The sequence below is a fragment of the Lipotes vexillifer genome, unplaced genomic scaffold (genome assembly GCF_000442215.2).
Source record: "Lipotes vexillifer unplaced genomic scaffold, Lipotes_vexillifer_v1.1 scaffold250, whole genome shotgun sequence".
Taxonomy (NCBI): domain Eukaryota; kingdom Metazoa; phylum Chordata; class Mammalia; order Artiodactyla; family Lipotidae; genus Lipotes; species Lipotes vexillifer.
In genome coordinates this window covers 1514220-1539739 of record NW_006785198.1, presented here as the reverse complement: position 1 = coordinate 1539739, position 25520 = coordinate 1514220, and the positions used below count along the sequence as shown (strand labels likewise).

Genomic DNA, 25520 nt, shown 5'->3' with positions numbered 1-25520 from the left:
TTTTTTTTACTTAATCATATTCTAGAGTAATCCACAAGGGATCACCCTGGGTATTTGAGAAGCAAGAATAAAAACAGATGTACATTTTCATCTGGAAGGTTATTCTTGAGAACTTAGAAATCTAATGTAATGAAAAGGTGTACATAGTGAGGTAGGCACTTAAAACTGGAGTTGAGAAAGGAAAGTAGAACTGGGTGGCGGAGGAGGGGTTGAGCATTATAAGCATAGGGGTGATCACTAAAGCAATAGAAAGAATCCGTTTTCTGAAAGAGGGAGCATAAGAAAAGGTACAAAGACAGCCAAGATTTGAGTCTTTGGAAGTGCCCACAATAAAGGGATGAAATAGCTGGTGGGAAGAGCAGGAAAACCAGAAAAGCACAAGGTTAAGCTCAGTTTCGAGAAAGGAGTAGCTAACCGTGATCTTTAAGAGAATAAATTGCAGTGGAAGACGGAGTACAGCTTTCAGTGAGGAAGGAAGTAAATAAAAATATTTAATGATAACTTTTCTCCAATTCTTAAATTTTTGGAGTAGGTATGATTATTTGCATTCAAGACATAAGTAAACAGATGACATTTATAGAAGTTCACCTAGTTATTTAAGATAATACAGGTAGTGAATCATATAGATGATATTTCCTACTTCAAGAGCAATGCTCTTTCCACTCCATTCAAGCTATGAATGGAGAGGAAACTGAGAGAGTTAACATATGCCAGGGCCTTAGGGAATCTTGCTATGAAATAAAACAGAAATAAGACAGTGAGGTGGTCACAGGAGGGTTTACAATACTAACAGTAGTATAAACATACAAGAGGAAAATTGAGGCTTGGAAAGGAAAGATCATTCTCTGCAGGGAATCAGTATTTTGAATCATTTGAAAGTGTTGTGTCTATAGACACAGAGTTTTAAAATATAAAATAGAATGTTTCAAATATTAAGTATCACTGTTCTCATTGATAAATTTAGAGAAGAATTCACCACCAAAGTTTCTGGCTTTTTAATTTAAAAAAATGAAATGTGTAACTCAATTATTTCTCTAGATTTGCAGCATTTACCATTCAGAGCTATACAGTCTAAGTGGGAGGTTGTAAGTGGGAGAAATCTCATATTTCAGTGGGTGGTTGGTTCTTCAGCAAGCTAAGGAACACATACTGTTCTGATTATGGAATGATTGTTCTCCTCTGTCAAAAATGTGAAATATTAATTGGTCAAGGAAAATATGATAAAGAAATGGCTCAATTAAAACACATGAATGTGTTTTGTTTATAGATAGTTCTTAAAGGCCCTTATAATGCTCAGCATGTACATCAAATTTTTTCCATCTATTTTTTCTATTCTAAGAAGAAACTTCTAAGGAAAGCTCACTATGAAAGAATAAGAATTTGAGAATGGCCAAAACACACTGTGGAAAAAAATAGTGGTGGGATGGAGGACTTGCTTTTCCAAAAAGGAAAACATTACTTCAGAGTCTTTGTAAATGACACTATGTGTTAGTACAAAGAATAGATCATTGTAACAGGCTAGAGCCCAGAATTAGATCTCAGACTAAATAGGAATTTAATTACAATGAAAATGGTATATCAGTTAGGATGATTTGGACTGCAAGTAATAGGAACCCTGAATCAAACTGGCATTAACAATAAGGAAACTTCTATCTCATTATGGGAATCCCAGAGTTAGGAAGGGCTTCAGATTTGGTTAATTTGGTGACTTAATCATGTTATCCAAGACTATTTCCATACCTCTGCTCTGCCATCCTGAATGCTATCTTTATAATTAGGCTTAGGGCAAATGACTACAATTTCTCAGGAATCACATCTAGATATAATTATCCAAAGTGAAAAAGTGAACTGTATCCCTTGTCTTGGGAAAAATAAAACTTTTTCTATAAGTCTCACGTTACATTATTTTTCATCACGTCTATTAATCAGCCACACACCCATTCCTATAACAGTGATAGGGAAGGGAAACGAAATTCCTTTTAGTCTTACTACTGCTATAAGAAATTGTAACCCTATTTCACCCAATTTTTTAAAAATCTCAGATGAACTTTTAAAGACTTTGTTAAAAAAAAAAGAGAGAGAAGAGAGAGAAAAAAAAGAAAAGAAGCAATTAAAAATATCAGAAAAATCATCTAGGAAACTAAAGTATAGCTTAAGGGTTGGGGAGACCTTTTATATAAGATAGGAAATCTGAAAACTATAAAAGAACAGAAGACATATTTGAATACTTGAAAATTTTTAATTTTTATGGCAAAAGATTCCATAAGTAAAACTAATATAATTGAGAAAAAGTAATTGCAAAGCATACACCATATAATGGGTAATATAAAGAGCTTTACAGATTGGTATGAAAAAGAAAATTTAGTAGCGAATTGAATAAATACAAAAGGTCAGTAATTATTTGAAAAAAGTCTCCTAACTTTTAGTCAGAGAAATGCAAATTAAGGTAATAATGAGATATTACATCTAACCCCTCAGAAAGGGCTGTAGGAAGAAAGATATTTTTGTTTATCACTAATAGAAATGTGAATTACAGCCTTTATGGAAAGGTATTTGTTAAAATATATGTACATATACCCTATGACCAAGCAGTTTCACTTTGAGGAATTTGTCCCATAGAAATAAAAGTACCCAATACACTAGAGAAATTTTACAAAGCTTTTTTTCACAGCACTGTTTGTAATGGCAAAAAAAAAAAAAAGTATGAAATCACATGAATGCTCATCTGTAGAGGAATGGTTGAGTAAACACTGATCTATCCACTTTGTGGAATATTAATGCAACTATTAAAAATAATTATTTGTATCTAGTTTGGCTGACTTATAATTGTTTCATGATGTATTATTAAGCGTGAAAAATATGATGCATAGAAGAGTATATGATATCAACATTATAAAACATGACCAATCACCCCATACACATGTAAATACATTTGTCAATATCTGATTAGAAAAAAAGTATGAAGTGATATGTACCACATTGTTAATACTGGATTGGAGGTGGAGGAGGGCATAAAAAAAAGTTCTGTAAAGATATCTTAAAAATCAGCTTTTTAAAGTTGATATTGTAGTTTGAAATGAATTAAGGACAAGATGGGAAACACAAAAGAAGTAATATAAATAGTGAATAATAATGAAACAGTATTTTTAGCCTGCAAGATTAACAAAAAGTGATAGTACATCATAGCATGTATCAGAAGAAACATGCACCCCATATATTGCAAGTGTGAATGCAATTTCAAACAAACTTTCTGGAGGACAATTTTTATCAAAAATATTTAAGAGTGCAAGGATATTTATCACAGTGTTGTTTATCATGACAAAAATTAGAAAAAAATTTAATAGGCAAGTCATTTAAAATATCATAGTTTTTTAAATAGTGGTAAGCATTATGGTTATGTGGGAATTGTAGATTGATATAGAAAAGCATTAATATTTTGAAGGTGCAAATTCAGGTTACAGAAAAGATGAGTAGTATTATCTCATTTTTAAATAAAAAATACATACACCATTTCCACAAGGAACATGAAAATATTAACAGGGAATAACAGTAGTGACATCCAGCAACAGCAGAGTTCACATTGTCTTCAAGTGCACATGGAACATTCACTGAAATACACCATATTTTAGATCATAAAACAAATTTTACTAAATTTAAAATAACAGAAGTCATGTAAGGTATATTCTCTGGCCATAACAGAATTAAACTAAGAATCAATAAACTAGAAAGATAATAGGAAAATCCCCAAACACCTGAAAATTAAACCTCACACTTCTAAATAATTCAAGGACCAGAGTGTCTCAAAGAAAGTTAGAAAATATTTTGAATTGACTGAAAACGTATACACAACATATCAAAATTTATGGGATATAGCTCAGAAGGAGGAATTTGAAAAAAAGATAAAAGAGAAAGAGGAAACCACCCTGGAAGCAGGGTTTTTCAAAGGCTGAGAGAAACAAATATTAGAAGAATTTAACTTTCTTAATTTTCTTTCTAAATTATTTTGCCTTTGATTGTCAGATCAGCTGTTTTGACTTAACTGAATGAATAAGTAGCATAACCCTATCTCACTTTAAGGTGGAACTAGGCATAGCAAAACAGACATGGTGAGTCAGTAGATTGTATTTGTTTTGCTTTGCTTAACTTAGGAAAATCAGAATTTATATAACTTTAACTAAACAAGTCTTGCTAGATAGGAAAAACACCAACAGAAATTATCATGTTTCTGGATACAGCCTCAACTACATTTGATAAATAACTATCAACAACACTAAACTAACATTTTATTTTTCTTTCAGGGACCCAGAGGTGAAAAAGGCTTTAGAGGTGAAGCTGTAAGTTTAACTAAATTTGTGGTAATAGTATCACTGGTCACTAGGTTATAAGCTCTATGAAAGCAAGGACCTTTTTTGATTTTTTTCATTATTATGTCCCTGATACTTGTGGAATGAAAATAAAATTACAGTTTTCAGGAAGAAAACTAACCTATATATAGAACTAACCTATATGGTATATTGCAGTGAAACCTGATAAGCCCTAAACATGTTTAAGAATCTGCCAGTCACATTCTTTCCAAATCACTGTGTGAAGTTGAATATTTGCCTTCTCAGGCATCAGGAGAGGAGGTGTGAGTCTTCTTCACCAGTGCCAGATCAGGAGGACTGACTGGCAAGTCACTTTAGATATATACCACTAGATCCAGTCAGCACCCAAGAGGGCTGCAAAGCAGAAGCAAATCATTAGTTGTATATTTCAGCCAACTGGAAACAATGGTGAGAGGATGGGCAAAAGGTACACAGCATTTTCAGGACTAAATGGCTTACACTGGCACTGTTTCCTATTTTTCTTGGATGTCAATTCTTCCAAGTTAAAGAAGATATTTTGTAAAGGGGCCACTTTCCCAGCAGAACTTCTTAAAGCAGCAGTCATAAACAGAGGGCATGCACAGAGTGAAATGAGGGGTACTGAAACCAAGTATAGAAGGCATATAGGAATAAAACTGAAGATAGCATTAAAGTCTTGCTTAAAAGGTAATGATATTATATAGTGACAGCTGAGATCTTTGCTTTTCACCATAGGGTAAGCTTGGGGCTCAGAGTAAGTAAATTACAGTTATATTAGTTTGCTGAGGAAGGAAATTTATGTGATTTCAGATAGCCTAAGAATCCTCAAAGGGTATTAAAATAGATGTGTTTAATTTGCAGCAATGTGTCTCAGCAGACTTACTTAACAGGAAGCAAGGATGTTTGCACACAGTGAAGCTATATGCCCCCACCCCCCCCGCCCCCCGCCCCGCTCCCACAGGAGAAGTGGAAAGGGAAAAGAAAAAATAGGGAGGCTTGGAATTAACCCATATTCCATACCTGTCTCCAACTGCCTCCCTGACCTATCCTCTCCAAGTACTGTGGCTAGAACATAAGCTCCATCGAGATTAGGAAACCTCGAGTGCCTATGACAATGGCTGTCACAAGCACTTCATGTGAAAAAAATTCCCTATTTGTACACGTATGTGACCTTCTTTCTCCAGATACAAAACATTAAGAAGAAAAATGATAAAAGGCTTGAAAAATCACAGTTCTAAAGTGAATCTTGGAGATTATCTTCACCAAACCTATTATGTTACACTCGAGATATCTGAGATCCAAATGTGCAGCAGCTCCCTCAAGGACATGCAGCTAATTAGGTACAGAGATAAGACCAGAGCCCAGATCTTCCAAATCCCAGGCTATTGTGCTTTTCTATTAATCATAGTACCTCTCAGAAAATAAGGGTCAGGAGCAACTTGGGCAAGGAAGATGGATGGTATGTACACATTCTTCACCTACTTTAAGAGCAGCCCACATACAGATTCCACATGAATGGATTCCTGATATGCAGTTATCCCCTAGGGCTTATAGGGCATAACTCATGAATTCACTCATTCCATCCTAATCACATTACTGTCTAGTAATAAATCTTATTTAATATTACTAAACTCCCAATTAAACCCTCTAAACCAGTGGTTTTCAACCAGGAGCCATTTTGCTCCCCCTCCCAGGAGACATTTGGCAATGTGTGCAGACATTTTTGGTTGTCACAACTGGAGAAAAGGGAAAGGTTGCTAGTGGCATCTAGTGTGCAGAGACCAGGGATGCTGCTAAGCAGCTACCGTGCAAGCTTCTCAGTTTAAGAATGAGGAAAGGGAAGCTCTTTGTACATAAGCCAGCCTAAAGTAAAGATCCTGAAACTAAAGATTGCATTTATGTAAAGGCAAAGTCTACCATAGTCAGGTTTAAGGACATACACTTACCAGTATTTTTCAAATTTAATGAAAAAATGTTACTTTTGAAGGATCATATGGAAATTGTGGGATTAAATGGAGAGACAGTCTATTTTCAAAGGTAGTGCTTTCACTACAGCCAAATAACCAGTATAACCATTCACATTAATTTGGTTCCCCTATAGGAAATTAACATAGACAATTGTAGTTGTATTATAAACTGTATGATAACCTTCTTTATATACTTGTTTATATAATATCTAGAGAGAGTCAATCACTTTTCCTTAGTGGTGAGTTAGGTAGAAGAATAAAAATACTATATACATATAGTATATAGTATATATAGTATTTTATACTATATATAAAATACTATATTGTTGGAATAATATTTTGTTTTACTTGCCCTTATTCTATGCATTTGCTTCATTGGGGTTGTCCTGTCCTGTCTTGTTTGGTTTGAAGTATTTCATTTTATCATACTTGTGATGATCTGACTCGTTCTGGGTAACAAGCTGAAGTGAACTCAGTAAAAATAGTTTCTTCTTTCCATGACAAAATGCTTTTTCACAGTCAAAGATAAGGTAGATATTTTGTACTGAACTTTCAGTGAGATTTCGCAAATGTCAGAAATAGGCTAAGTAGAGTAAAATGTCAACTGTTTATTTTTACAATGCTGATCCAAAATGGAGAAACTTACACAGCCAATTTCACTCTTGAGCCTCTGTATATTTAATGTTTATTTATTTTTGGCTGTGTTGGGTCTTCGTTTCTGTGCGAGGGCTTTCTCTAGTTGTGGCAAGCGGGGGCCACTCTTCATCGCGGTGTGCGGGCCTCTCACTGTCGCGGCCTCTCGTTGCGGAGCACAGGCTCCAGACGCGCAGGCTCAGTAATTGTGGCTCACGGGCCCAGCTGTTCCGCGGCATGTGGGATCTTCCCAGGCCAGGGCTCGAACCCGTGTCCCCTGCATTGGCAGGCAGATTCTCAACCACTGCGCCACCAGGGAAGCCCGAGCCTCTGTATATTTAAAAGGCTGTCTCCAACATGAAATTTCTCTAACTTACCATGCCACTTCTGAGGTAAAAGTTTAATGCATTTTCTGCTTTAACCTATAATCATAAACCATGCAAACTAAGAAATGTCCAGCAGGCATGCTGTTGGAGTACTCTACCCTTTTTAAGTTACTATGTGTTGTTTGTTCTTATTGTCACAGTATATTTAGAATCAACAGCTTTGGCAATAAAAGATACTTAAGTCAAGCACAGCATTAACATTATTCAAAACTCAGTTGAAGATAAATTTTGCTTTGCCCTCTTTTAACCATAATCTGAATTTGACTCAGTGTAGTTTTAACATTCAACTGACCATCCAGTAAGTTAAATTTTGAGCATTCTTAACAGTGATTACTGTTGTTTCGTTTTGAAAAATGTCAGCATAACTTTTCACATTTTACTATATACCTTTCAACTAGTCTAATTTCTAAATCAATACTAGTTAAACATTATTCCTTCATTCGTTACCAGCCTTTGAACGCCTACTATGTATTAGGCACTATTCCTGTTCCAGAAAATGAGAGGATGACTAAGACACTTTTAAAGGTCTGTAAGGACTTTCCAATTTGTTATGTACTATATGGAATGCAGCAGTGGTTAGTTGAAGAAGGTGGCAAGGTGGGTATAGAGTTTTAAAGAAGTATTGGAAGAGGAATGGGAATTAAATAGACAGAAAAGGTAAGGAGAAGCATTCCTGGTCAAGGAAATAGCACATGCGGGAGAATTCATGTGTGAAAGAATTTGGACGATTCAGAGATCTGCAAGTGGTTGGTTGGTAGGATGGGTTGGGGAGAGTAAGTGGAAATAAGGCCCAGACCTTGAAGAAGAGGAAGGGGTGCATATTGACTAAGAACATATACTTTTGTATTTAACTGACTTGGATTTTAATCCTATCTCTGCCCTTTACTTGCTGGTTACTTAGCCATTCCATTTTCTTAACTGCGAAGTAGAAATATAGCATACAACTTGGCATACGGTGAGTTCTTAATAAATGAGCACACAGCTTGACACATAGTGCACTCTCAGTAAATGGTATCTATCACTGAAAAGAAGTTTATACTTTATCCACTAAACAGTAAAAAGCCATTGAATGATTTTAATTAAATAATGATATGATTAGATTTCCATTTTATAAGTAGAATGTAGTTAGCATAGTAGAGAGAATAAAGTCAGTAAGTCAAATTAGGAGTCCATGCACAGCGTGATATCTTAGTCAGCTGGGGCTCCTATAACAACTTGCTGTGGGCTGGACGGCTTAAACAACAAACATTTAGTTTTCATAGTACTGGAGACTGGGAAATCCAAGGTTAAGGTGCTCACAGATTCCATATCTAATGAGGGTCCTCTACCTGGTTTGCAGATAGCTAGCTGCCTTCTTGCTATGACCTCACACGGTAGAGAGAGAGCATCTCTCTCATGTCTCTTCTTATAAGGGCCCTACCATTCACAAGGGCTCCACATGATTTAATTAGCTCCCAAAGACCCCACCTCTAAATATCATCACACTGGAGATTAGGGCTTCAATATATGCATGTAGGAGGGGACACAAACATTTAGTCCATAGCACATGATCAGCACGAAACTAAGAGTTGCTGTGAGGATGGAGTAGTAGTATTTTGGGAAGATTTGGAGGTCAAATCAACAGTAGTGGGTAACCAAATTATGGGTGGATGTTGAAGGAGAAGGAGATGTCTAAGGACACTGAAGTTTCCATTTTTTACAATTAGCTGTATGGTAGATAGAAATAACAGGAAAAATAGAATTAACATTGTTAAATGTCACATTTATAAGTTTATTAAAATGAATATTTAGTTTCCAGTAATATCAACAAAACATGAGAGTATATATTCAGCTTGTTGATGAATGTGGGTGACAGCTGACTTCAAGAACATATTACTTCAAAATACTAAAATAACTTTGAATCCTATCACTTGCCTCATATGAAAAGGCAATGATAGCAGTTGAATCTTAGTCATCTTGTTTATACCAAACCAAAAGCTTAGTATATACATATTGTGCTTTGTCTCCATTTCTTCTAGGGTCCCCAAGGACCAAGAGGTCAACCAGGGCCTCCAGTGAGTTTATTTACATTTATATCTGTTTACCATTGATGCTTATATGCCTACTTGGTTTGAGATATCTACTTAATAAATACTTTAAAAATCTTTTTATGTTATAGGGTCCACCTGGAGCATCAGGCCCAAGAGTAAGTTTTCTTGGTTTTGTTTATTTTATCTTAGTATAAGATAATTTTTTAGGGCTTCCCTGGTGGCGCAGTGGTTGAGAGTCCGCCTGCCGATGCAGGGGACACGGGGTCGTGCCCCGGTCCGGGAAGACCCCACATGCCGCGGAGCGCCTGGGCCCGTGAGCCATGGCCGCTGAGCCTGTGCGTCCGGAGCCTGTGCTCCGCAACGGGAGAGGCCACAACAGTGAGAGGCCCGCGTACCAAAAAAAAAAAAAAAAAAAAAAAAGGTAATTTTTTTAAAGCTTCTTCTGTTAACTCCCTGTTAAAAGGTATCCCTATTGCCTACCTCTGTTCTTTTTGTTAATCTGATATAGAGTCTTCCCAACTATAATAAAACTTGAAATCCAAGCCTCAGAGTTCTTGTCTATAAAATGGGGATGGTATCTCTTACTTTCTTGGGTGGATTTGAGTTTTAAATAAGAAGTAAAGTACTCAGCACAATGTCTGACATAATTAATGCTCCAAAATACTAACTCCCTCCATTTCTTCCTGTTTCTCTGGGTCCTAGCTCTCCTTTTTCAAATGTTCTTTTTTGACAACCAGAGTTATCCACTTTTTAGGCTTTACATGAACTCTTCTCAGTTGCTGCTGGCCATAGAAGCCCTGGGACTTCTCATGTATTTGCTCGTGACCGATCACAACCCAAAACTTGCTACTCCTGTCTTTGAGGTGATACTTCCGTTACTTCATTATCCGCTATCATCTCCTGGCCTCAGTGTTCCAAGACTGGTTTCTCTCATGCGTTGTATCCACTCTCCTACTCAGTAATATCTTTGTTTTCCTGCTTTCTACAAGAGGTCTCCTTCTATCTTCAACCTCACCCATGCCCCATTCCTGCAGAATCAGAATCCTGGTCAAATGCAGTGGTCCTTGGTCGGATTTCCTGCTTAACGGAAATCTGCTGTTGGCTACACTGTCCAAACAAATGGCCAGTCCTATGCCTTCCAAGCCTTACTTATTTCCACATGCTTCTCTGGTATCATTTGGATCTTTGGAAGTTCTACCTGGTGGATCACTGTGGTCCACTCCCAGCAGGTCAGGAGCTCTTCATTCCCCTCAGCTTTTCATCAGGGCAAGGAAAAACTTTCAAGCAAAGTGCCACAGGAAGATGGTCTCCTTGGAAACAAGACACCTATTTCTCTATGATTTTTTAAAATTACTCCCCCTTTCTGGCCATCTGACTGATGGGGATTGAAACCTTCCCTGGCATGAACATCAGTGGGCATGTCCTTTTTTAAATCTTTATTCTCCACTTCTCTGTTCTTCCTTTCCTCCTGGATCCTCACAATGCATGGGTTAGAAAAACCCTCATCAGTTGCCTTCTCACCTTATAATGACTTTGCTATATCATAGCTGCTTTCCTAATAAAGAACAAGTTCTAAAAGGTCATATATCATTGGCAAATTAGAGGTGTTTAGTGAAAATTTTCACACTGAAGTACCAAATTTTGGGGCACCACATCCCTGTCTCACTTGAAAAATGTTTGTATGTGTTCCTCTACAGCCAAAATGAATTAGGACATGTGAGAGGTTTTTGCTCTGAGAAAAATGTGGATAAGAATATATACTTTGAGGAATTATTAGGAGGATTAAATGAAAAAGTATATGTGCTTGACACATTATAGGTACTCAACTAACATTAGTTTCTTTGTTTCCATCTTCCCTTTCTCTCCTTTCTGTCTTCCTTGTTCCTGGCCAGTATGAAACCCAGTTTCTTTATACTGTCTTTCTGGGACTTGCAGAGACCACTGTAGGAAAGTGGCAGTGTAGCCTTGAAAAAAAAGACTTTCAGAGTAGAAGTTTACATGCTGATAAGAAAACACCTACATATTCCTTCTAAACTCGAACTATGATCGTATCTTCTGTGAGACTCTTCTTAATTCCATCCCCTCGTTGCACTGCAAGATAGAACTGATCACTTCCCCTTCTTCATTCATACTCATTTATTTTCATGCCCATATCCATGTTATTAGACTGTGAACTCTCTGAAGGTAAGCAATGTGTTCTGTATCTCTTTTCCATTCAAGCCCTTAAGAAGTGTCTATTGAATGAATGAATAAATGCAAACAGGCAAGTTGCAACTCTTAGAAAATTTCAGTAGGAATCCTCCAAGCCAGAAGACTTCACTTGGAGGGAAATAATGTCTAGAATGGAACAGGATCATATTAGAATTAGAGATAGAAGTCTTCTTAGTAATTATTTAGTAATTATTTTAGACTGTGAATTGTCACTCATTAGGTGGTGGATCATAAGATAAACATGGTGAGTCTCAACAGTCTTTTGAAATGAAATTAAAATAGGAAAATGTGGGGAGTGACTGTTTAATGGATACAGGGTTTCTTTTAGAGGTGATGAAAATGTTGTGAAATTAAATAGTGGTAATGGTTGCACAACACAGTGAATCTACCAGAGCAATAAACTGGATACTTTAAAAGGACTAAAATGGTGAATTTTATGTCATGTGAATTTTACTCAATTTTTGAGAAAAGCACAAAAAAGAACACCCTAGGACCTACTGTACGGCACAGAAAACTATATTCAATATCTTGTAATAACCTACAATGGAAAAGAATCTGAAAAATAATAGATAAATAGAGATATAAATAGAGATATAGATTATAATATGTATAACAATCACTTTGCTGTATATCTGAAACTAACACAACATTGTAAATCAACTATACTTCAATTTTTAAAAAATGTAATAAGTATATCACCACTAGTAGGGAAAAATATGTTTTGTAAAAGTTTTCAGTTAAATATATGTTTGTGTGAACTTTATCATGATATAAAAATGTATTTATTACTATGGGTCAAGATAAGAGAAGTTTGAAAACCTCTAACCTAGTCCAGCCCCCTCTTTTTAAGACCTATAAGTAACTTGCTCAAGTTCCTAAAGTAGAATAGCTAAAGAGAAATGTTTCAGGAAAAGGAATATATACTGATGGTGCTTTTGAATTTGAGGATATTATCAGGGTGACGACCAGACCTCAGTGCGCATGGTAAGATATTTAGAAACTGACCAAAAAAAAAATTACAACAGGATGTCAAAGTTAACCACAAATGGTTGGTGGGATAAAGGATGGGGATGTGTGTGTGTGTGTGTGTGTGTGTGTGTGTGTGTGTGTGTGGGGGTGTGTGTGTGTGTGTGTGTGTGTGTGTGTGTGTGTGTGTGTGTGTGTGTGAGAGAGATGTGGGGAGTGGAAATAGTAAAAATTGAAAATCATTAAATGAGATAAGGAATTTTCAACTTAATGATACCAGTTAATGGGTCAGCTGTGAAACCTGGATTGGTGAATTGAGAGGTTGCAGCAGCTGCAGGTATCATCCTAGTTCCCTAGAACAAGCAATTGCCTCTACCATGGAGAGGTGCATGACCTGAAATCAGTTCCCACCCCATAAATGTTTTCACCATCCAGTGATCTTAAAATTTTAGATGGCTGGAAAATAACACTTCTTAAAGTACTGGGATGCCCAGACTGTATCTGCATTTTACTCAAATAAACTGGAAAGGAACTGTGAATGTTACATCCCCTCAAGGTATAATGAATCCTCCTAATTTCCTTCATTTGTCCCACTAATCCTGATAACTCCTTATTCTTGGTGCACGTTTTTATAAACCTTAAGCGATTTTCATGTGAGAATATGTTCTCTCTAACTAGAGTACATGGAGGAAGCTATTTCTTTTGGATTCCCTTATTGGACCTAATGAGAGTTTCACACTTAGGTGGGGACACTTAGATGTTGCTGAATGACTTCCCAGGCAAATCATCTTAATACCGTCTCTCTGGGCCTGCCCTCCCTAAAGGCTACCCTTGGGAAAAAATAAATTCAGCAAATTGAATGCCTACTATGTGCCAGGCATGAGCTAGGATTTGGGAATACACTGGCATTATAGGAATTAAAAATTTTATGAGTAGCCAAGTTTTATGACATTCTTTTCTTTCTAATGCCTATTGTGGGGGAAAAAACCCTGCCTTTTTCATTGAGTTGACATTTGTACTGTTGGTGGTTAAAATTGCTAGTACCTTAGCTTGAAGCTAGTACCAAACGCTACACTACTAATCTACTAAAAGTCACTGTATTCTTCATTGCCACATTCTCACAGAAAACAAACCATGGTCATTTCAATTAAGAATATCCTACAGTTTATTCATCCATCCAGTCCTCTATTCATGGGTGTTTAAGTTGTTTCCAATCTCTTTCCTAATACAAACAGTATGCATGTCTTGTCCATATACATATTTTGTGGAATATCTCTAGGACCTGTTCCCAGAAGTGGGATGGTTAGCTGTAAGGGATAATGAGCATACTTATTTACTTATTATTTTTAATTGCGGTAAAGTATACATAAAATTTATCATTTTAACCATCTTTAAGTGTACTCTTCAGTAGCATTAAGTACATTCACATTGCTGTGCAACTATCACCACCAGTCATCTCTGGAACTTTTTTTCATCATCTAAGACTGAAACTCTGATCCATTAAACAGCAATTCCCCATTCCTCCCTTCCTCCGTCCCTAAAAACCTACCATTCTCTCTCTCTATTAATTTGACTACTGTAGATACCTCCTATAAGTGGAAGCATATAGTATTTGAACATTTTTGTCTGGCTTTCTTCACTTAGCATAATGTCTTCAAGGTTAATCCATGTTGTAGCATGTGTCAGAATTTCTTTCCTTTTTAAGGCTGAATAATTTCCATTGTATGTATATACCACATTTTGTTTATCCAGATGGACACTTGGGTTGCTTCCACCTTTTTCTATTGTGAATAATGCTGCTATAAACATAGGTGTACAAACATCTGTTTGAGCCCCTGCCTTTTTTTAAAAATATATCTTTATTGGAGTATAACTGCTTCACAATACTGAGCTAGCCCCTGTTGTACAACAAAATGAATCAGCCATATGCATATATACATCCACATACCCCCTCCCTCTTGAGCCCTCCTCCCATCCTCCCTATCCCACACCCTCTAGGTCGTCGCAAAGCACCGAGCTGATCTCCCTGTGCTACGCTGCTGCTTCCCACCAGCTAACTATTTTACATTTGGCACAAGACTTGTATTCAGAAAACTATAAAACACTGATCAAAGAAATCAAAGATGACATAAACAGATGGGGAAATATACCATGTTCTTGGACTGGAAGAATCAATATTGTCAAAATGACTATACTACCCAAAGCAATCTACAGATTCAGTGCAATCCCTATCAAATTAACAATGGCATTCTTCACAGAATTAGAACAAAACATTTTACAATTTGTATGGAAACACAAGAGACCCTGAATAGCCAAAGCAATCTTGAGAAAGAAAAACGGAGCTGGAGAAATCAGGCTCCCTGACTTCAAACTATACTACAAAGCTACAGTAATCAAGACAGTATGGGGCTTCGGCACAGTGGTTAAGAATCCTCCTGCCAATGCAGGGGACAGGGGGTTGAGCCCTGGTCTGGGAAGATCCCACATGCCATGGAACCACTAAGCCCATGCACCACAACTACTGAGCCTGCACTCTAGAGCCCATGAGCCACAACTACTGAGCCTGCGTGCCACAACTACTGAAGCCTGTGGGCCTAGAGGCCATGCTCCGCAACAAGAAAATCCACTGCAATGAGAAGCCCAAGCACCACAACAAAGAGTAGCTCCCGCTCACCGCAACTAGAGAAAGCCCGCAAGCAGCAACGAAGACCCAACGCAGCCAAAAAATTAATTAATTAATTAATTTAAAAAAAAAAAGACAGTATGGTACTGGCACAAAAACAGAAATATAGGTCAATGGTACAGGATAGAAAGCCCAGAGATAAACCCATGCACATAATGGCCACCTAATTTATGAAAAGGCAAGAACATAAAATGGAGAAAAGCCAGCCTCTTCAATAAGTGGTGCTGGGAAAACTGGACAGCTACATGTAAAAACCTGAAATTAGAACACTACCTAACACCATACACAAAAATTAACTCCAAATGGATCAAAGAGTCCCTGTCTTTAATTCATTTCCATATATAGCCAGAAGTAAAACTGCTGGATCATATGGCAATTTCATGTTTAACTTTATGAGGAATTGCTATACTGTTTTCCATAGCAGGTACACCATTTCACATTCCCACCAATAGTACACAGGGTTCCAATTTCTCCAAATCCTCCCTCACATTTGTTATATTCTGCTTGTTTGATAACAGCCATCCTAATGGGTGTGAAGTGGCAGATAACTGTGTTTTGACTTGCATTTCCTTAATGATTACAGATGTTGAGCATCTTTTCATGTGCTCATTGGCTTATATGTATCTTCTTTGGCAAAACTGGCTTACATATCTTCTTTGGAAAAATGTCTTTTGCCCATTTTTTAAATGGGTTGCTTATTTTTGTTGTGTTTTTGTTGTTGAGTTATAGGAGTTCTTTATGCATTCTAAATGTTAATCCCTCATCATATATATGATTTGCAAATATTTTCTCCCATTCCTTTGGCTGCCTTTTCACTCTGTTGATTTTTGCACAGAAGTCTTTAATTTTGATGTAGTCCAATTTATCAGGGTTTTGTTGTTGTTTTACCTTGCTTTTGGTTTCATCTCCAAGAAATCAGTGCCAAATCCAATGTCATGAAGCATTTCCCATAAATTTTCTTCAAGTTTTATAGTTTTAGGTCTTACATTTAATTATCTGATCCATTTTGAGTTAATTTTTGTTTATGATGTAGGTAAGAGTCTAACTTCATTCTTTTGCATGTGGATATCAAATTTTCCCAGCACTATTCCTTCCTTAGGGAATGGCCTTGGCACCCTTCTCAAAAATTATTTAACCATATTTGTGAGGGTTTATTCCTGCAATCTAGTCCATTGGTCTATATGTCTGTATGCCAGTACCACACTGTTTTGATTACTGTAGCTTTGTAGTAAGTTTTGAAAATGAAGTGTGAGACCTCCAAGTTTGTTGTCCTTTTTCAAGATTGTTTGGCTGTTTGGGATCTATACGCTCTTTTATAGTTACCTGTATAGTTATCTTTACCAGTGCTCTTTATTTCTTCATGTGGATTCAAGTTTCTGCCTAGTATCCTTTATTTCAGTCCAAAGGACTCCCTTTACTATTTTTCTAGGGAAGTTTGCTAATGATAAATTGCCTCAGCTTTTGTTTACCTGGGAATATCTTTTTTCCTCCTTTTTGAAGGATAGTTTTATTGGCTATAGAATTTTTGGTTGACAGTCTTTTTCCTTCAGCACTATGAATATGTCATCCTACTGCCTCTCACCTTTATGGTTTTTGATGAAAAATCTCATCCCTTGGATATGATGAGTCTCTTCTCTTTGCATTCAGGATTCTCTCTTTGTCTTTAGCTTTCAACAGTTTGATTATGATGTGTCTAGGGGAATTCACTGAGCTTCTTGGATGTGGAGATTAATTTTTTTTATCAAATTTGGCACACTTTCAGCTGTTATTTTTTGAAATATTCTTTCTACCCCTATTTCTCTCTTCTTCTCTTCTGAGACTCCCACCATTCATGCATTGGTATGTTTTATGATGTCCTGTATGTCTCTGACCCTGTTCATTTTCTGCTTCATTTTTCTTTATACGCCTCTGACTGGATAATCTCAATAAACTGTTTTCAGGTTCACTGATTCTTTCTTCTATCTACTGAAATCTACAGTTGAGCCTCTGTAGTAAATTTTGATTTCAGTTATTGTTCAACTACAAAACTACTTCTACTTTGTTCTTTTCTATAATTTCTATCTCTATATTTTTTATTTGGTAAGACATCTTTTTCATACTTTCCTTTAGTTCCGTAGACATGGTTTACTTTAGTTCTTTGAACATACCTAAAATAGCTAAAGTTTTGTCTACTAAGTTCAACATCTGGGCTTCCTCAGGGACAATTTCTATTTCTATTGATTGCTTGGCAGTTTTTCTTGAAAACTGGACATTTTAAGTAATATAAAATGGCATCTCTGGAAGTCAAATTCTTCACCCCAACCTCAGTGTTTATTGTTGGTATTTGTTGTTTTTGTTGTTTAGTGACTTTTCCTAAAGGTATAAAGTCTGTATTCTTTGACATATGTGACCATTAAAGTCTCTACTCAGTTAGCTTAGTGGTCAGCTAAGGATTGGAGAGAGGTTTCCTTAAATGCCAGAAACAGTAAGTCTCCCAGTTTTTGCCAAAGGTCTCTGTGAGCATGTTGGAGCATCCCTTCAATGCTCAGCCAGGCAACTGACAACTATACCTGAGTTTTAATTTCCTATTTTCACAGAGCCTGAAGGTCAGCCAGAAGACAGACCTAGGGCCTTCTTATGTTTTTCCTGATCATGTGCACAGCCCTATGCATGCACGTGGACTTCTAGATTCCCAGGAATATGTCAGAGTTTTTTAGAATCTCTGTGGACATCTCATTCCCTAGCTTTTCTCAGCCTATTGTTTGCCCCGACTGTTTTCTAATGTTTCCAGTAGCCAGAAAGTTAAACAATTCCAACTAAATTTTTTTTTTAACGTTCCTTGGGAAAGACTTTTTGCACTGAGTGAGCTCTGAGTCAGGTAAAATAAAGACAGTCTTGCAGGTCTTTAAGGGAACCACCCGAAAGGTCAAATAATGACATTTCGCTGGAAATGAGGCTTTGAAGCAACTCCAGCCCCATTCTGCTCCCTCCTGTGGTTTCCAGGCTTCTTGTTTTCATTGCGATTGCAGGCTGTTGGTTTTCAAGGCTACCACAGAGCTGGAAAGAGAGGCATGGGAATAGGACAGATTAAAGCTTTACAAAGCTCACAGCCCTTACTGAAATTAAGCTATTTTTCATAAATGCTCCCCAGGTTGCTGCAAGCATTTTGTTAATTTCTGTAATTCTGGAAAACTTCATTCTTACATTTTTTTCCAGTTTTCTCATTGCTTTTATAGAAGAGAGAATTCTGGGAGGTCATTCTGCCACCATTTTGCTGTCTCCTAAGTCTCTAATCTTTAGTACACATCTTTTTAATATTCTGTGTGATGAAATGGAAGAACATATAAAGCATTTCTGCATACTGAAGTACAATGTTTGCCTCAAATAAAAGCACTTGTAGAATGGTTTCAGTTGCAAACTGAACTAGCTGCTTTTTTCATGGAACACCGTTTTTTCTTGACAGAATGATAATGTTATTCAGACATGAGTATTTGGCAGATATTTTCTTGAAAATGAATGAAGTGAGCCTGTCATTTCAAGGAAAACAACTGACAATTTGATACCAATGGTAAATTTCAAACTTTCAAGCAACAATAACAATTGAGGAATGCTTGTATCTATTACAGGTTTGACAACTTACCAGTACTTACATTTTTCTGATGAGATTGGTGACGATGTTAATGAATGTAATCTTTTGATATGACATAACGAAATGTGTCAGTCTTTGGAAGATCTACATTATTTCAGGAACCATTATCATCCAATGATCAATGCATGATTTTAACCAAAATCACGATTTTTACTAAAATCATGCATTGGTAAATGGTTCTTTCAAAGTTTAAGATAGATCAATAGATTTTAATATAAAAGAATATAAAATAGATACATTGTAGATATGGTTTCAGATTTCACATTTCAACTAACCTTCAAGAAACTACCACTTATCAAGTTCTGGTAGAATATCAAAGAAGAATATCCACAATTATCTGAAAAGGATACTAAAATCATCTTTTTTCCAACTATGTATCTTTTTAAGGCTGGATCTTCTTCATACAGTTCAGCTAAAATAACATTTTAATAGATTGAATATAGAAGCAAATATGAGAATCTAGCTACATCCTATTAATCCAGACATTAAACAGATATACAAAAGTGTAAAACAGTGCCGCTCTTCTAATTTTTTGTTTGGAAAATAGTTATTTTTCATTAAAAAATGTTTATTTATTTTAACATATAATGGATTTATTGTTTTAAGGCAATTAACACATAGTTTTAAAATTTATATTTTAATTCCTACTATGTTAAATATCAAAAGCTGTAATGCACATAAGTTCTTTAAAGCCCTTAATAATATTTAAAAGTGCAAAAGGGTCTTGAGTCTGAAGCGCCTGAGAACTGCTTATTGCTAGTTTTTCTAAGATCAAAGCCCTAACCACAAACAACTGGAAAACATAAAGGTGGCTATTGTTTACTACTTAATTCAGTTGCCCATATTTAGTCCCAATATATTTTTGTGACCCATGTCCAAAGTCTGCGAGTTCTCACAAGAATGATGGTCAGAATTATTTAATCTGCACAGAACATTTTATGCTAAGCCTTTCTTCTTCTTGAATAGGCCATGCTTTTCTATCTCACTGCCTTTGTGCAAAGTTGTTACCTCTGCCTGGAAAGCTCTCCCAGCCCTTCTCTTCACAATTCGTATTTATTCTTCAGATCTCAGCTCAAATATCACCACCTCAGGGAAGCCTATGCTGATCTAGTCCTTCCAAATCTCTTATATCCCCCAGATTTAATACTCCGTAATTTCTCTCATAGGTCCATGCACTTTTCTTTTATAGCACGTATCACAATTAGTAAATGTGTATTTTTGAGATTATTTGATTAATGCCTTTATCGACCTCTAAACTTTAGCTCTACAAGGGCAAGGTTGTTTTGTTTTGTATTGTTTGCTTACCATTTTTTCCTCAATATGTGTTTGGCAGTGTACATATGCAGAATGAGTCAAGTATTTTCCAATATGAAAACCACATGTTGAGGCAAAGATGAGTACATTTTGTTGATTGTCCCATCATTTTAAATAGTTTTTCAAATTACCAACCATGAGTTATGAGAGATCTGTTGAAAAGAGTTTCTATTATATGAGCTGCCAAGTAAAAAGATATCTCAGCAGTACAATCATTCTGAAAGAAATCAGATCGCTTGATTTGCTCACACAGATGCCATTTCACAGAACTTTCTCCCAACTCATGCTTCTTAGTTTCCAAGCTTTTTAAAAAATAAAATACGAAAAGACTTTTTACTAATGGTTAGGTTGGGTCTTTCTCTAAAAATATCTTTTATTAAATGCAGGAGGAGATTGGATTCATGATGTATTATTTCTTTTGGGACTAATGATACTTTTTCCAACTTCAGAAATTGTTTTTAAGACCGCAGAAGTATCAGATTAAACTAATGTGGTGACTACCTCAGGACAGTAATATTTTATTCTATTTTCCTTCCAAGAATGTAACTGTTAAAAATTACTACGGTTATTTATTCTTCACTTTACAATTTATTAACTGAGGGGATCATATTTCATTCTTCTTCCATGTGAGTAACTTTTTTGTGTGTTTTCATGCAGCAGAGACAAATAGTTTTTCATTTGAGAACTCTAGACTTTGGTCCTGTTTTAATTAGGAGACTTTTGAGATTTGGATGAAAGCAGCATATTGTCCTTTCGGATAGTCAGGCAATACTTGCAAGATCTGTCTAACCATAAGAGTTACAAACCCCTTTTAGATAATAAGTCTAGTATACTTTAACAGCAGTGCTTTCAGAACTTATAGGCTTTACTTTAGAGCACTCAGTGTTGATCTTATTGCTGATCTCAAATGGTTTTGTTTTACACAGAAACAAATGGATATCAATGCTGCTATTCAAGCCCTGATTGAATCACATACTGCCCTACAGATGGAGGTAATATATCTGGCTTTATTTACACTGGCACCCTCAATCTACAAATTAAACAGAAATTTTTTTCAGAGGCCCAAATGTGACTTTATCTCAAAGTCTGTATTTAAAAGAGATTAAAAGTAATGAAAAAAATTTTAAGGACAAAGTAAGCAATTTTAATAAACAGAAATATATGCATCAGATGTTTTTTAAGGAAAACATTTAAAACAAAAATATAATATTGTTAAAGGATTTTTTAAAATAAGAATTTGGTACTACAGAAGAAAATAGTTAAATGAAGTTAGCCATTTCTTAAAATGGGATCTATCTATCATCACTACTCATTTTTCTTATTTAAGCTCTATTTATTCATAATATAGGTTTTTTTTTTTTCAAATTATGCAGTAGACATAGTAATTAAGTTTTATGTCAGCTTGAAAACTGGACTTTTGAGTGTGAATTTAAGCTTTTATTAATTAGGATCAGGATTAATAAAACATACAAATATACCTATAGTTAAATATAAACTGTTCTTTACATCCTACTCCCAACTCCTTGCACACAACAGGAGTACATTTTTCTTCTGCCTTGCTCCGTGTTGATCATTTGGGTTACATGCTGGTAATGACTACTCCAAGCTTCTTTGCTAATATGATTCTCACAATGACTTGGCAGAGCTACCAGAATACTGAAGTGACCTTAATTGACCACAGTGCAGAGATACTCGAAACCTTGAACTACCTTAGCAATTTACTGCACAGCATCAAGAACCCTCTTGGCACACGAGATAACCCAGCACGAATCTGCAAAGATTTGCTTAACTGTGAACACGAAGTATCAGATGGTAAGTTACTGGTTTCCTTAAACTCTGATATCTAATTTTCCTTCATCGTGTCAGTGTGTTTGTTTGAGATTTGCGGTGTATTTATTCCAAACCTTATCATTTTTGATAAAACCCTGGCAGAGGCATTTTAACATCAAGAACCAAATACGTACTCATAGAGGTAAACATGTTTCTGAGGTCAAAGTATCCTTTTTCAAGGGTTCACTTTACAAAAGGTCTTCCACTGCACAGCCTGACTTATGGCAACATGAGAAAAGAGATCATATAATCTCTTTTCATATAAGAAAAGAGATCTCTATAATTAGTTTTTACATAAAATGGAATTTAAATGTCTCATTTCAGTATCAGTGACTATAAAGATGGAGTGGCTTGTCATTCTTGGAATTTTCTCATCCTCACATTGATACCCCAAAATCCATTAGCCAGAGGTGCAAAAACAAAACCATCAGGGAAAGGTTTAAAGCAAGTGGAAGAGCCATCACTATCTGATGATAAGTAGGGGAAACCCTGTCTGCTACAATATGTCATTTAATTTTAATTTCTATTGGGTCTACCTGGTCAGCTGTACAATCAATATTAGTAGTTATCATTTTTTGGTAAAAACTCTAGTCTTAACACACAATGACATATATGCTGATTTGAAAATAACTAAGTTATTTAATTCTGCAGGATGAATAGTAGTCCATATTTTATTTTATACACACACACATACACATATACATATATATGTATAAATACATGTTTGTCCAAAAACATCTTCCATTCTAGAATACAGTATAGTGAAAATATTCATTTTATTTATATTAATAAAATGCTTAACTTCTACAGATATTTCCTGCCCTAGATTATCACAAAAACAAATAATATTTACAGTTATAGCTGCCTACAATAATTCAAATTTGATTCTTTCCCATATTTGAGGGTATAAAAATGCAATTCTATAGAACTGAAAGGAACAAAGACACTACAGGACATACAAATTACTGAAATCTAATTCAAGGTCTGCCTTCCTCATAGGAGAAATAGCTAAGTGGTATGGCTTGTAAGGTATCAGAAAGGTCTTTACGCCCAAAATTACTTTCATCACTAGGAGATTGTAAGTGCAATAGAGAAACACAAAACAGCAGGGAAGAGGGGATGTGACAGAAAGTAGGGTGGGGGGGTGAAGTGGTAAATAGAGTAGGTAGATAAAGCATCTCTGAGAAAGTGACATTTGAGCAATAGCAGAAGGAGGTAAGGGAACAAGCCACAGGAAATCTGGGGAAAGAGCTTTCCAGGAAGAAAGAACAAACGCACAGGCCCTTGAACCTGAGCGTGTACTTAGCATGTTCTACTATTAGCAAGAAGGCCAAGGTGACTGGAAGAAAGCACATAAGGGGAAGAATGGTAGGAAATGAAGTCAGAAAGATGTCAAGAAACCAGATTATACAGGATCTTATAGATTACTCAAAAGACTCCAGCTTTTACTGAATAAGATGGGAAGCCTCTGGAAGATTCTGAGCAAAGGAATGACGTGACTTGACTTACATTTTTAAAATGTTACTCTGGGTGTTGTTGTACTGCAGATATAATGAGGACAGGGTAGAAGGAGACACTGAGAAGACTACTGAAATAATCCAGTAAGAGATGATGATGGCTTGGACTAGAGTTGGTGGTGGGGAAGTGATAAGAAATGGCCAAATCTTTGGCTATGTTTTAAGGTAGAGCCAGCAGTTTTTTGTTGGTAATTCGGATGTGGGTTGTGAGAGAAATAGAATGATAAAGGATGACTCTAAGATTTTTGACTAAGGGACTAGAAGAGTGGAATTGCAGTCAAAAGAGATAGAGAAGCAAGTTTGGAGACAAGATCAGGAGTTCGGTGTTGGATGTACTTAATTTGAGATGTCTGTTAGGCATTCAAGTAAGGATGTCAAGTAGGTCATTGGCTATTCAGGAGTGAGGTCCTGGCTAGGGGTAAAATTTATGAAGCCATTTGCATATAAACAGTATCCAATGCCCTGAGACTGTTTAAGACTATCTAAAGAACAGATAAAGAAAAGAGAAGAGTTTTAAAAACTGTGCCTTAGAGCTCTCCAATGTTTAGAAAGGTCAGGGAGTTGAGGGGGAACTAGCGAAAAGGACTAAGAATAAGCTATCACTGAGATAAGAGGAAAACTAGATGAATGTGGAGTGAAGAAAATGTTTGCCTGCGGAGCAGGGGATGTACTGGGTCGATGTCAAGTTAGGTGAAGACTGAGAAAGGCTACTAGATTTAGTAACGGGAAGGTCTTTGATGGTCTTCGCAAGAGCGGTTTAGAGGAATGGTAGCAGTTAAAACTGTATCAGGTTTTCAGAGAAAATGGTGGAGCTGGAGAGTTTCCACTCCCATTAATGAAGCAGGTAATTCAATTTGCCTGACAAAACTTTTGAAAATTAAGTTAAAAGCATCCAATACTGACAAAGTAGTGAGGGACTTTCAAGCCAATATTTTGAAAAAGACAGCAGAGAGATGAACACATACTTAGAGCTACTTTTGCCCTGGGTGTGTTCAGAAACTGAGTAGCGCTTTTGGTCAAAGTTTGGAATCTGAAGTCCACAAAAGGTGGGGACTTAACTTAGGCTTTCACAGGGCTCCACTTTTTTTTCTGTACGCGGGCCTCTCACTGTTGTGGCCACTCCCACGGAGCAGAGGCTCCGGACGCGCAGCCTCAGCGGCCATGGCTCACAGGCCCAGCCGCTCCGCGGCATGTGGGATCTTCCCGGACCGGGGCACAAACCCGTGTCCCCTGCATCGGCAGGCGGACTCTCAACCACTGCGCCACCAGGGAAGCCCAAAGGGCTCCACTTTAAGAGTAAAAATAAACTGAAAGAAAAGATATTCGTACAGATTGCAGCCTAGCTTCACATCGTCAAGATTGCTCAGAAAATCACAAACTGTGAACTTGGATTAAGATGATTCCAGACTGCTAGTAACCCCTCATACCTGATAGAAACAAACAAAACTCCTCTATAAAAGATAATATCATCCCAGGGCTCAAATTATTTCCACAAATAATTTTTCAAATATAGTGCCCAGCACACAATCAATGATAACTAAGCACACAAGTTGACAGAACACCACGAATGAGAACTGGCAGAAACAGCAGACAACAGAAGCTGACTCGAAAGAGGAAATAAGAAGAGGAAAAATTTGAAATGGAAGGTTTAATGGACAAGGTAAACCTTAATTTAGGAACACGATTTATTCACAATTATAAGAGAGAAGGCAGAATATATGTGTGCAAGTACAGATAGATGGGTAAAGGTCATAATGGGAGCTTATGTAAGTTTCCTTCAGTTTGCTTCAGTTGTCTCAGTGAAACAAAGATTATCAGTCAAGAATAAGAATGGGGCTTCCCTGGTGGCGCAGTGGTTGGGAGTCCGCCTGCCGGTGCGGGGAACGCGGGTTCGTGCCCCGGTCCGGGAGGATCCCACATGCTGCGGAGTGGCTGGGCCCGTGAGCCATGGCCGCTGAGCCTGCGCGTCCGGAGCCTGTGCTCTGCAACGGGAGAGGCCACAACAGTGAGAG

At 36.7% G+C, this 25520-nt stretch overlaps 1 protein-coding gene across 1 annotated transcript in view; it reads left to right on the top strand.

Moving 5' to 3' along the window:
* The window catches only part of COL24A1 (collagen type XXIV alpha 1 chain), a 382692-nt gene that overhangs the window by 348697 nt on the left and 8475 nt on the right, over positions 1-25520 (top strand). Inside the window, exons 53-57 of the mRNA XM_007457245.1 lie at positions 4299-4334; positions 9348-9383; positions 9488-9514; positions 21088-21153; positions 21805-21973. Coding sequence (XP_007457307.1) covers positions 4299-4334; positions 9348-9383; positions 9488-9514; positions 21088-21153; positions 21805-21973 — 334 coding nt within the window. The remainder of the gene's footprint in view (positions 1-4298; positions 4335-9347; positions 9384-9487; positions 9515-21087; positions 21154-21804; positions 21974-25520) is intronic.